Raw genomic sequence first — 14,141 nt, forward strand, 5'->3', positions numbered from 1 at the left:
TATATATATATATATATATATATATATATATATATATATATATATATATATATATATATATATATATATATATATATATATATATATATATATATATATATATATATATATATATATATATATATATATATATAGTGAAAATGTAACAAAAACATTTTAATAGATTTTAAATGATTAATGTAACAATAATTATTATAATTGAATAACTGTCTGATTAGTTACAGAAACTGTTTACTTCTTTTTTTGCTAACTATTAAAAAAAACATGTAAATGAGACAAAAGAATAAAAGCTAAATCAAATGCATTTTAAATAATTGATGTACAGGGGAAAATGTCTAAAATAATGCAACAATTTGTTCAGGACTCTAGATACTATACATTCTCAGGGGATCGGAAAAAACAACACTATGTAACCTTCAAGCCAAACTTTGCCTACCTATGGATAAGAGGAAACTGATACAGATAAAATTGCAATGTTATTTTGTACCAACAATTTGTGATGTTTGGCAGCGGATCACTAACTTAAACCTCAAATCATTAAACCAATAATTTTTTATAACATGATGATGCTAATACTTTTTTCCATCGTTGTATCATATTTTTAATGCTACAGTAAGCCGAAAAAACAAAACTTTCTGCAGTGAAACTCGACGTTGCAAACCTAACAAACAGTGTCATCTAGTGGGAAAATACTATATTACCTCTACAACTGTGAGTCAATCTAAGATTTAAAAATCGACCGTATACAGTGGATCTTTTGATCTTTTGTTGGTCGTCACTAGTAATGTCCACGATGTAGCTGGCGCTAGAATTGTTACTATGCGTTACCATGACAATACGAACGTGTAACTTTAATTTTTATTTATTGGTTTATTAGTTTATAAGTGTAATTTTTATTGTATTCGTCATGTTCTTTGTTGTTGTTGTGGTAAACAGACTGTAAACACAATCACTTCTGATTGAGGTCGTTGAAACTTGGAAGCGCAATGCACGAGAGGGAGAGTCACAGAAAGGCGGTAGTCTTTTGGACTTAATCTTTGACTTTGTTTTCTGGGCGCACACGGTATGTAATTCCTTATTTGTTGATTGACTGTGTAGATGTAAATATTAACTGTAAATATTATTTGTAAAAACTGAATGAGTAGCGGCCTGAGGAAGTATGGAGAATTTATTGCTACTTACTGAAGCACAGATTTGAGCTGAGGTGAGTAAAATATTACAAATAATAAATATGATATCCAACTATATGAAAAAATAGGCATTTCTTTTTCTTAATTTAAAAAAAAAAGTGCAGGATTCTGTATTTCCCGAACATTCATTAGCCTGCCTTTTTTTTTCAGTTTTTCGTTTCCTTCAACTACAGTAGGATCATGTGGGAAACTTCAACCAATGAGGTGTCTGGAGCGCGGCCGTCAAAACATTCAGTATCCCGAATTTTTCCGTGTTTTCGTTTCCTGCATCTAGAAACACGTGGGATGCTTCAACCAATGAGGTGTCTAGGGCGTGGTCCGTAAGTGGTGGGTAATTTACCGTTAAGCGGAAATCTAGTCGCAAAGTGTTTTTTTTTTTTCGTTATCTCCGTTTGCATGAAAAGGAGTAAAACGAAATTCATCCAATTGCATCTGTAAGATTAAGTCGTCAAGGCAAATCTGCACATGTGAAGTTACAATAATGCATTCAGTGCCTTTACGTTCCCTGGATAACGAGGACATTTTTGACTTCATAAAGACAGGCAACCTTGAACAATGCAAAGTCGTCATTCAAAACGACCGCTCAGCCCTCGTACATAAAGGTAAGCACATTGTTTGTAGTATTTGCTTACATGGTTTGGTTGTATTTTTGTGCACGTACTATAATATTTACGTAATTTACGACGATTAAACGGTCTATGAAAATATTGCATATTGTAAGACTTTCAACTGATTGTACACAAGCCCCAACGAATTTTTTAAAGTGCCATAGTTCATATATGTCCTTTGAGTTCACGTGAATCTACACCAGCATTCCGAAATTTTTCCACATACTTAGTAAGGCCTCATACAAATGGAAGAATGGGGCGCCCATTTGATATTGACTTTTTGTTCATAAAAGACATTAAAACCAATGTAATATGATTTAATTAAAACTATCAATATACACTGTCAGTCAATACACAGTTTTTCATTCAAGGCAAAGCAGTTAAACATCTTTCAATCATTTTATAGTGTTAGAATGGCACCAACATAATAACGAATGTACTGAGTTTAAAGCTGTTTTTGTGTGGATATATTCATCTTCATCCAGGCTGGGGTGGTTTTACTCCACTGCACTACGCAGCCCTTCATGGCAACCGTTCACTGGTTGATCTTTTCCTCAGTCACGGCGCAGACCCCAACCTGACCTGTAATGCAGGACAGTCAGCGTTTCATTTTGCATGCAGGTACTTCATGTTTCTGATGTTAATTTATTTTCTTCCTTTGAAAAACTGGGGACTGTATGATTTATTACTCCTGATAGGCAGGGCAACATTGACATCGTTCACAAAATGATCAAGCATGGAGCTGATCTTCGTGTCGTGGATCTACAAGGAAAATCATCTCTTCATCATGCAGTGACAGGCGGTAGCATGTGAGTGAATTCACTGGCAAACGTAAAACCAGCACAAATTGAAAGCTCAAACCTGCATTTACATTTCCCAGTGTTGCTGTGCATTATTTGTGGGAGACAGAAATGTTCCATTTCGCGGACACGGATATGCACCAGAGGACAGCCCTTCACTTGGCAGCATCAACAGGAAACACAGATATGGTACAATACCTCCTCAGAAACCAGGTAATTTACAAAACATTAACGTATGTGTGTGTGTGTGTGTGTATATATATATATACAGTGCGCCCCCGGTTTACGAACTCCCTGTTTTACGAATATTTCATCTTACGAACGTGGACCGCGGCGTTTTTTGTCCCCCTCTTACGCACAAACCTTTCGTCTTACGAATAATCCAACATGCTGGTCAGTGTGTCCGCACTATTTTTTTTTGCTTTGCTGCGTCAACAAAATTAACTATTCTCGCATGACACAAACGCCGATATGCTATTGGACTTATAAAGTCACAGCCACGGTCTCAGTCACGGAGATGCAGATATGCTATTGGCCGGCGTCACGTCGATCACAGAAATGCCGATATGCTATTGGCTGAACACCTCAATCTAGCTTGATGGCACAGCTGGTCGGTGTGTTGTGAAGACTTTGCAAACGATTTCTGTTAGACATGGCTTCTAAAATTGCTAGCGTCGGTAAAGGAAGAAGTAAGAGGATGATGACAATAAAAAAGAAAAACAATAGAAACAAAATGGAGAGGCTTTTTCTATTATAGATTAAAGAGAAGGAAATCGCCGGTGATATGTTCTCGTTTGAGAAAAGTTCTAGTTTAAGAAAATAAATAAATTCTGCGGGTTCGTCTCTGCTCTCCTCCGCCTCCACCCAGCTCAAGTCACGTCACCCCAAAGGTAAATGTCATTTTTCCTTTGTATATTTATGTTATTTAATTTAACTGTACAGTAGATTATGTTACTAATTTTTAATATGTGTATAAAGTTGTGATGTTTTTACCTAAGGTTTTTGCACGCATTCACTAACATAGGTTTGGATTGCCCGTCATACGAGCAATTCGAGTTACGAGCATAGCCGCTGAATGGATTAAGGATTAAGTTCGTAACACGGTGGCCCACTGTACATATACATATATATTGTGTGTGTTTGTATTCGTATTACAAAGGTAAGACTTCCAACAACATCCAGTGGCTCAATTAGCCATTCCAAATATAGCTGTAGTTTCACAATCTAACACCCTTTCGCAAAATACTGCATTAACGTACATACCACTTCAAATATATATATTTTAACAGATTGGGGTGAAAATAAAAAACAAGTGTATTCACTCAAAGCCAGTTGGCTAAGTGGTTTGCACCACTCCCTCATGGTCCTGAGGTTCCAGTCTTGGTTTAAACCCTCCCATGTAGCTGGTGTGCAAGGCATGCATTTCAGAAATTAGATAACTATTTGTTGTCTCACAGAGGTGGGAATTTTAGATTTTTTTTTTTTTTTTTTTTTTTTGCTGGTCTGATATGTACAGTCCTGTTGGTATGTGGACCCCTTTTGTCAGTCGATAATTTTTTGAAAGTTTACCCAAACTCTTAATTGTCAATCTGAAAGCCAAATGTTAAGGGCCCTTTCAACATCACATCCAGCAATTATGTCATGACTTCAGTTGTTACTAAACCCACCTCTCAATATTTAGCGTTCATGCAACAACATATAAGTGGTACACTGGTTTTACAGTAAGTGACGCTGTGTAAGATTTGGACCGTTTTTCATTAAAAATTAGTAAATTAAATTATAATTTTCAAAAGCTTCCAAATAAATGTGTTATTAATGACCAACAGTATATTTTAAACATAATCGTAGGTCTAGTTATCACAAAACTTTATTACATGGGGTTGGCACTCCTCTGGAGGTCACCATGTTTGTTATTGCTACGGAGAGTAAGACGAGGAGTGTTTATTGCTGCAGTTACCGTAATGCGACTAAAGCGGCCACAGGCGCATGCGAAAAATTACACATACTCCCTTTAATGCAGTGCTCCTCAAATAGTGGGGAGGGCCCCCCTGGGGGGGCGCGAGGTGATGCCAGGGGGGGCGCGGATGATCCCAGGAAAAAGGCTTTGTTTTTGTCATGTGGAATGTAATTGCAATAAAGTCATAATTTTCATCATTTTCTTTAAGTTTCAGGCACTTTGGTGCACTTGCTTCTTTTTTTTCCATTTTAGACTAAGCTATAACCCATATAAACACGATAAAAATAATTAACAGTTGTTGAAAGTTGATTTATATTCCGTTTTTCTGTTAATGTTATTGGCAAAATATAGTTGAGAAACACTGCTTTAATGTGTTTTAACTGATGTGTACTGTTTTTGAGCCCTCAGCTAATTATTTCAGGATGCATGTATATATATATGTGTTTGTGTTCCTATTTCGAAGTGCTTATGCCTCCATGCTCCGAAATATATATATATACATACTGTAGTAGTTTAAACATTTCTCAGTTGTGTGGAAGATTTATATAAGTAAAGTGAAAAACCATCAGCAGTGGTAATAGTTTGACACAGGTGGTGACGATTACAATGGATTAAAATCATGGACGAAATATACCGTACCGTTTTTAAAATGTTTTCGTCATGGCGGTCCATCGGCAAAACTTCCGTCTGTCGGTGACGGAACAGCTGTGTGTTAGTACCGACAAACTACCCACCTGTGCTCTTGTGTGTTGCTGTTTTACGGTAGCATGGAGCACCACAAAAAAATAAATAGAAACAAAGCACACCTGTGAGGTTCATTTCTTGAGTAGTAGAACGCTGAAGAGATGTGCTGATGTCTCACTTTCAGTTTTGTCAGCTGCTGTATAATTGATTCTTTCAGCGTTGTGCTGTGGATGCTGTTGACCAAAAGGGGGCGACGGCACTTCACGTTGCAGCAGAGCAAGGATGTGTGGAGGTGTGCTGGATTCTGCTGCAAATAGCTGGGTGCAAGATCCTTCACGAGAAAAACCGCAGTGGCCTCACACCGTTGGACCTATGCAAGCAGGGGAAAACATTTAGGTGAATATCAAGCAAAATTTACATTAAGCCACAGTTTGCTAACAACATCAGTGATATTAATATGTTTTTTTAGCTCATTAAACACATTGGGTTTAAACCCTGTTGTGAGTACTGAAGTACCTCCCCTAAAAATCTTTAATTTGCCGAAATTTATATTTATATTACGCCATAAAGTATGAACCGAAACGTTTCACTTACTCAATGCCAGCCATTTGCACTGATCACAACCCTAGAGTGCCAGTTTTAGAGCATTTTGACACATTTTTCAGGACCCAAGAAATATTGGTTTCTATGATTATTTTTACTGTGAATCTACCCAAATGATAGCGCAAGCTCTCTTCTTTGAGATATATATATATATATATGTGTGTGTGTATGTGTATATATATATGTGTGTGTGTGTATGTGTGTATATATATATATATATATATATATATATATATATATATATATATATATATATATATAATTGTGTGTGTGTCATCTTCTTACTTCTTACTTCTCCCTTTAACATCATTACCAATATTGGGACCATGGCTAACCCATTCAAGTTTGAATTAAGTGGTAAAATAAGCATATATTATATATATATATATATATATATATATATATATATATATATATATATATATATATATATATATATCAGGGGTGGCCAAGTTCGGTCCTCAAGAGCCACAATCCAGACTGTTTTCAATGTATCTCTTCAACCAACACACCTGAGTCAAATCAGCGTCGTTATCAAGATTGTGCAAAGGATGCTGATGAGCTAATCCTTTGAATCAGGTGTGTTAGTTGAAGAGACACAATGAAAACAGGCTGGATTGTGGCTCTTGAAAACCGAACTTGGCCACCCCTGATATATATATATATATATATCTATATATATCTATATATATATATATATATATATATAATATATGCTTATTTTACCGCTAGGTTTAGGTTTGTCTCATCTTGCACACCTGCACTTTGTTATTGTACATGTGAAACGCAGAGGATAGTGAGAAACGCTATTTCGATTCCTTTGTATGTTAAGCACATGTGAAGAAATTGACAATAAACTTGACTTTGACTCTGACTTACTGTACTATTTTGATACCAATTTTTATCATGTATATTCAATTATGATACACACACACAGACACACACACACACACACACACATGATTCGAATCACGTGTGTTGGTTGAAGGGAAAACACTGGAACCAGGCCAGATCTTGGGTCTTAAGGACTGGACCTGGCCGCTCCTGCTGGACACAGTGAGACCATTTTGTGGAAAACACAAAATGGTGGGTCTATCACCCCAATTGGATTGTCTCTCCATCCCAAAAATCTCTGAAGTGAAACTAATATATGTATGACATCCACTGAGTATTTTTCAATATCCCTTACCTGATTTAACACAGTTCTTGGCATTCCATGGCATGAGAAAGACAACGAAAAGGGAAGCGTTGACATGCTTTGGTTTGCTTTTATTTTGCAGGCATCAGCAACTCACCAAAATACTGAGCAAGTACATGAACGTGCCAATCCACCACAAACCCAAAGAATCTCATGGTAAATATCGACTGTTGTGTTTAAATTAGATTTTGCACAGTGGCACTAATTCTAATAGATATTTACCTCCTGTTTTGTTTGTTTTCCTTATCGCCAGTTTTGTACTACTGGACACTGTTTTTTCCAAGCCTGAGTGGAGCCACTATTCTTCTTGTGGCGGCCATGTTGGGGGGTTATGGTGGTCTTCTTTGTAGCTTACTTTTCCCCTGGCTGGCCAGAAGCATCTTCACTCAGTATCATCGTATGGCCACATTTCAAAGGTTTGATAAATAACGCAGCATGTTTCAAATCCAGTATGTGTGATATTTCCAACACATTTTACGGCATGCTGTATCTCTTTGTTCAGATAGCAGCTATCTTCCTTCCAGGTTACCCAACCCTGTTTACCTGGGAACCCTCATAGCTGGCTTCCTCCATTCCCTGCTTTGCTTTTTTGGGAAAATAATGCCAAATATCCTTCCACAGCAATATTGCATAATTTTTTTACAGTATTTCTAGAAACAATTTTGCTGCTCTAGTAATGAGAAACAAAAGTGTGGTGCTAATCCTTTGAATCTGGTGAAAGTTAGGTCTTGTGTTATCTGCTGACATCGAGGGTTATAGCTAATGAATTTTCAATCTATTAACCTGTGACTTGTTTGTCAATCGATGTTTTGGAGAAAAAAAAGTCAAGTTTTAATTTGATTTAATTTATATTAAAAAACATTTTAAATTGATATGACAGCAAATGCAAACTTAAAACACAAAAGCATATCCAGTATTCACAAATATTTTAACATTATTTGTGATTTATTTAATAATAGATTTGTTGACAATTTATTTTCGCATCTCTATTGACATGTCATGACAATGAAGTACAGGTAGCTTCTTGGTTTGTTCACAAAAATCCAAATACCTTCACTTATCCTGCGCGTTACCCTGAACAGGTGAACATATCAAATAACAGCACTGCGCTGGTTATTTCGACATTAGGACAAAAAAAAATGCCCTAAATAGTAAAGAATTAATGCTTTCCTACTCACTGAATTGATGTCTTGTGGGGTGCACAGAGGTCTTGTGTAATATGCTGATAGTGCTCTATCAGAACTTCAATTCTTGCTGAACTTACATGGACATTAGGTCAAAATTGGTGTATCTTTCATTAAAGAAGGATGATCAATAATGAATCTTGAAACTGATGCAAAACATATGACTAATACATTAAAAAAACAAAAATACCTACTGCGCTTGGCTGGCAACCATTTCAGCCCAAAGACTGCTGGGATAGGCACCAGCAAACCTAGTGAAGATAAGCAGCTGTAAAAAAATGCATGGAAAAACTCAAACAGTATCATCTGAAAGGAGCTTTCAGATCAAGGATCGTGGTATTTTTTTCTACTTTCATATGTGCATATGAATAACATTGGCACATTGATGTTTCAATTTCTTATTAAATAGGTGTTTTAAGGTACCAAAATGTCTACCCAAGAAGTGAATTGTTTACTTTACTGAAGCCACATCTCTTTGTGGCTGCCTCGCCCCCTTTCACGATGTCGTTCAATGGCAGCTGGCCACGATATGTCCATCCATCAATCATATTGATCGCTTATTCTCACGAGGGTCTTGGTTATCTCGAGCCTCTCCCTGCCAAGTGAATGAAGCTGACCAAACAGGCATTTGACCAACATTAAAATTCAAAACAGTGTCACTAAGAGGTGTTCCTCCTATCAAATGAGTTCCGTAGGAAACCAATATTCATAACAGTGGTTCTACCCGCAGGTGAATGATTTACTACTGACTTTGGCTGTGCGCCACAAACCCACATTTTCACCACTTCGGCAATTCCTACAGTAAAACGTAGTAACTATTAAATGAAACGTTGCTGTTTACTTGACCAACTCAGTGCAAAATCTCTTCTCCTCAACTCATGTAACTCGAAGATCTGTGTTCTGTATATTCTCGGGCGAGCCCAGTGCTGAGAGCGCAGAATAAGCAAGAAATGCTTAGAAATTAATATATAATATTATATTACATTAATATAATACATAACACTTTGGGGTGTTTAGTGTAAGGAATCAACATTTTAACATGGTTAAAATGTCCAAAATATTGAACTCTCATAATATGGGCCATTCAAAAAAACAGACAAATAAAAGTGGGCCTTGGTATCAGCAGGTATTTTTGGCCCACTATTCCTGGGCAAAGTGCCCCAACTGGACGTCATTAATATCACGTTTAGGTGCTTTGAAAGTCTTGATATTTCTTTGCAGCCAACATAGCTTCAAGACACCTTGTGCCCGTTTTAGCACAGCAGACCCCGAACAGAACTAAGCCATCTATTTATTTCACACACGGCACTGTTATTTTATTTTTTATTTTTGGTTTGTCAGTTTTTTTATGATATGGGCAGAATCCTTAGCAATCTTTTATTAAAGGCAATTGTGGATTTGTGTACTAAAAAAAGTTTTGGCTTTAGGGGTTTCACTGTAGACCATTTGCTGCTTCTGTATCTGTTTTCACATTTTGAAAACATGCCTCCAGTCTCATCCTTAACCTCATGTTTATGGCTCAGCGGGACCCTGATCCACGTGTCAACAATCCACTTATGCTTAGTCCTTGGTTTGTTCTGTAAGATTCTGACCAAGGACCCTGGAACACTGGACAGAGCACACTCAGATGCTCGATTCTCTTGCATTGCTGACCTAGCAGAAAAGAACCAGAGCCCTCTTAGGTTCTGTCCACACTGTGAGGTAAAACGTGATACTGAAATGGGTCATATTGGCAGGAATCAATTGTTCCTCACTTGTAGGTTTAACACCTCCTGGGTTTCACTTCACCCACAGTTGTTCCAGCCGGACTACACAAAGCACTGCAAGCTCTGTGATATGTGCATTCAAGACTACGACCACCACTGCCTTTTCCTAAACCGGTGCATCGGACGGGCTAACCACCGCCTCTTTCTCTTCTTCATCCTCTCCATGTTGGCAGGACACTTGTTATTTGTTATCATTGCAACACATTACTTGTACAACAAGATGTCTGCCGGCAGCTTGTCATCATGGCTCACGTTTCTGGGGGATGAGTTTTGGGTCACAGCGATGACTGTTATGAACACCCTAACAGGCTTGTGGGAGGTGTGGCTGTTGAAAGAGCAGTTTTATGCCATCTCCATAGCGACGACTACTTACTTCAGGCACTGTGAAGATGTCAGGCGACACAGGTCAGTTGGACCGCGCTGTATCGCCGTACTGACGTTTCTGCTCAGGGGACAGAGATGCTGTGGACGTATGAAAGATGGCAAAGTCGTAATAGACATTTAACACTTCCACACCGTTTCTCCAGTTTACTTAACATCTGCACTGAGTAAATAGTTCATTAGAATGGATTCAGATAGGCAAGTGGAATTTTTTGCACTTTTACACAACAAATGTTGACCAAAATTTTGAGTGTCGATCTGAGAAAGCTAGCTTACATGTTTACAGCAACACACATCACAGAACATACCTAGACATACAGTGCACCCAGAAAATATTCAGTGCTTCACTTTTCCACATATTGTCTCCTTACAGCCTCATTCTAGATTGCATAAAATTAACATCTGACCTCAAAATGTTGCCCTATTATGACAATGTGAATTTTGTTTTTTGAATTCAATGAAAAAGTAAGGGCTCGGTGGCGGAGTGGCTAGCCACGTTCACGTCAGGGACCTGAGTTCAAATCCTCCTTGCTCCAGCTTTCCTGTGTGGAGTTTGCATGTTCTCCCCAAGCCTGTGTGTTCTCTCCGGGTACTCCAGTTTCCTCCCACACTCCAAAAACATGCATGGCATGTGAATTGGACATTCTAAATTGTCCTTATGTGTGATTGGGTATATGAATGGTTGTTCGTCTCTGTGTTCCCTGCAGTTGGCTGGCAACCAATTCAGGGTGTGCCCCGCCTACAGTCCAAAGCCAGCTGGAATAGGCACCAGGAAGCATTGTGAGCATAAGTGGCTCTAGAAAATGGATGGACGTATGGCGCCACCAGGATTCTCCCTTGAGCTGGCCCTTTGTCTAAACTGAGTGATAAGGAGGGAAGGGCCTCTAATAATTAGAGCTGGGCGACTTTTCTATCAGGCTGATACATGACTTTATCTAAAGAAACTGGTACTTCCTTGAAGCAGTTTCATCTCCGCAAATTAAAAATGACAAATCACAACAATAGAAAAAAGAATAGGTGGGCACTTCTTGAAAACGATCTCTTATTTCTGGGGGAAATGGATATCAAAAGAACTGGTACTTGGCACTCAAGTGTTCGAGTACTGGTACAGAGAATTCAATTAAATAGATTTTTTTCAGGCCGATGACAATTTTTAGCGGAAAAAAAGGCAGAAGATACATAAAGGTAAAAAGCTAAAATAATCAGCAAATATCACCTATTTGGCTTTTTATTTTTTGGCTAACCTTTGAAGAGCCATAATCGGCCAATTTAATCGGCCAGCCTATTAATGGGTCGGCCGCTACTTGTATTGGGTTGACCAAATTTGGTATTGGGCAGTCTTAGTATTAATAAATGTGATGTTAATGTGACCCTAATGAACGAATAATGTGAATTATGCACTTTAATTGTTCCGAAAAGGGAAATGTCGCTGCTTGTCACAATCAAGCTGTCCTGACAGGTGGAATTTGTTGAGAATTTTAGTTTGTAGGCCCCGCCGGAAAAGCTCAGTAACTGTTCAGGAGTGCTTCGCAAAGAGCATGATTGGGAGCCGCTTGTCTGCAATCTGCTGCACTGAGAAATATCGACTGTGCTGTCTGCGAAACACGCCACCTTGATACCAAAATGCGTCACCAATCTGAATCGTAGAGCTCCGAAGAGAAAATAATACAAACTTGTCATCGTAGTTTCATAACAAGTGTGCCTGTATTACGGTACCACTACACATAATGCTTTCATAAGCTTATTTTTTCATTTCCTCCCATTTTCAACAACGTTTTTGTGGATCTGTGTGTGTGCTTTGCCATTTGTGGTTGCTTTCCCACGCTAAAAGTGGTGCTTAGCTTTCTACAAATATACCCTATAATGATATTTTGTCCACGTCTGCATGTATTTGGTATTGGTTTATTCCCAAAGTAACTTGTATTAATCAAGCTACATTAAGAATATCGTACTGAGTTTACATTTCACACTACATTCTTAACAGGTACTAGAAACTTGAAATGTAACCCTCCTCAACTTGTGTGACCCACTGTGCGGCGACATTTGTGTTGGCATTTTAAGCATGATTTTCTTTCTGTGAAAGTTTTTTTTTTTTTATAACATGTTTCAGTACATGTAAATGAAGCAACGTCATCCTCAGCAACTCTCCCTTGTCAGTTCTTGAACCTGTCCTTATTTCAGTTTATCGTTTACAATCTCTCATTCCGATTATATGATTGAGAAGGACTGCTTTTAGTTTTTGTTGTTGTTGTTGTTTTTTATGTTTTCGTTGTGTATTTTTTGCAAATTTCTTGATTTGTGTACAACATTTTGGTCTGTTTTATCATGCTTTATAAATAAATTTAGATTGGATCTTCCTGTAGAGAAAATCTTGGACTTAAATTCGAAACATACACATATGCATTCATATAACTATGACTATGCATACATAAAAAGCAACACACAATAGATACATACACACACAAGCCAGGGTAAGATGTATATTAAAATAAAAAAATAATAATAATTCCTGTATTAGGATTCTCAAAAATGGTAAGAAAGGGACGCCATGTCCTGTAAAATCCATTGGCAGAGCCTCGGACTGTGAATCGTATCTTTTCCAAGTCCATACACGGCATTACATCCCGCATCCAGTGTGCATGAGAGGGGGGAACCGGATCCTTCCATTTTAGTAATATACACCTTCTAGCATTTAAGGATAGAAACAAAACCAGTTTTTTAGAGGATCCAGATAAACTCAGGTCTGGGGCAACTCCAAATACGGCATTTAAAGGGTTCAGTTCAATATTGCAGCATAAGACCTCCGACAAAGTGTGGAAAATCGACTTCCAGAAAATAGTTAAAGAGGGACAAGACCAAAACGTGTATTAACTTGGCTGGTTCACCCAAACATCTGTCACAAGTTGAGTCCACATTAGGATAAATAGATGCCGGTTTAACTTTAGAATAGTGTGAACCCTGTGGCCAGACACAGAATAAATAAAATAATATAAAATAAAATAAATGATTATTTGCAATAGGACCTAAGGGTGAGAAAGCGTGGAGACCAAGAGTCTTCCTAAATTGAGACCAAATTTTAAGAGAATGTTTAACAACTGGGCAACTGGAGGAAACTAAACATGTGATTGGGAGTGGGGAACCCAAAAAAGGATGGCAAAGAAATTCCAGCACCACCAGCGTGAGCTTCCATAGCAACCCAGGATGGGGGCAATGTCCTTAAATGAAAATGCTTCCAGTAAAGTAAACCCCGGATGTTAGAGGCCCAATAATAATTCAGAAAGTTTGGCGGGATCAAGTTTTTTTTATTCTCCCCTCTGGTTTTATGGCTGTATAGTTAAATTAAGAATATTTGGAAATCTTTGCTTTCTGCTCCCGCAATTCTCACTAACATCTGATAGAGAAACATACATCATAATATGACCATTCAAAATTCAGCAGTTTTCACTTCTCTATCAAGTTGCCTTACTTCCTGAGATGGACACAGACAAGAGGATGTCAGGTATTTACGTCACAAGATTTTTTTCTGCTTGGTGCTGTAAGAACAGAAAGGACAGGAAATGTGGGTGAAGGAACAGACAAGGCATAGTCATTATGGACTTGTAGAGTAATTGCTAGGAATCACTGAGAATACATTAGAGAGCAAAGAATGTATTTTGAAAGGAGAGGTGGGAGGGATTGTGGGCGGTGCTCCAGGCGTCCGAACAGAGCAGCCTGAGCAAAAAGAGAGCGAAGGGTTAAGTGCTTGTAAGTGTGCCTGTCATCAAACGGAA

At 38.0% G+C, this 14,141-nt stretch overlaps 1 protein-coding gene across 4 annotated transcripts; it reads left to right on the forward strand.

Annotated features, from left to right (window-relative positions):
• The first annotated feature begins 905 nt into the window (after positions 1 to 905).
• LOC148420417 (uncharacterized) lies at positions 906 to 12,734 on the forward strand. Of its 4 annotated transcripts, none has more exons than XM_088422316.1 (13): positions 906 to 1,063; positions 1,146 to 1,204; positions 1,341 to 1,517; positions 1,729 to 1,792; positions 2,284 to 2,419; positions 2,497 to 2,607; positions 2,679 to 2,811; positions 5,457 to 5,635; positions 7,123 to 7,196; positions 7,294 to 7,456; positions 7,565 to 7,647; positions 9,741 to 9,925; positions 10,019 to 12,734. In XM_088422316.1, the coding sequence occupies exons 6-13, from the start codon at positions 2,525 to 2,527 to the stop codon at positions 10,493 to 10,495; spliced, it is 1,377 nt and encodes a 458-aa protein (XP_088278442.1). In that variant the 5' UTR covers positions 906 to 1,063; positions 1,146 to 1,204; positions 1,341 to 1,517; positions 1,729 to 1,792; positions 2,284 to 2,419; positions 2,497 to 2,524; the 3' UTR covers positions 10,496 to 12,734. The 4 variants fall into 4 exon arrangements, with proteins under 4 accessions (XP_088278442.1, XP_088278441.1, XP_088278438.1 ...); XM_088422315.1 differs by having other exon boundaries at positions 1,733 to 1,792; XM_088422312.1 differs by having other exon boundaries at positions 1,341 to 1,792.
• The last annotated feature ends 1,407 nt before the right edge of the window (positions 12,735 to 14,141 follow it).

Source organism: Hippichthys cyanospilos, chromosome 8 (assembly GCF_059441005.1).
Source record: "Hippichthys cyanospilos isolate Australia breed blue-spotted pipefish chromosome 8, RoL_Hcya_1.0, whole genome shotgun sequence".
Taxonomy (NCBI): domain Eukaryota; kingdom Metazoa; phylum Chordata; class Actinopteri; order Syngnathiformes; family Syngnathidae; genus Hippichthys; species Hippichthys cyanospilos.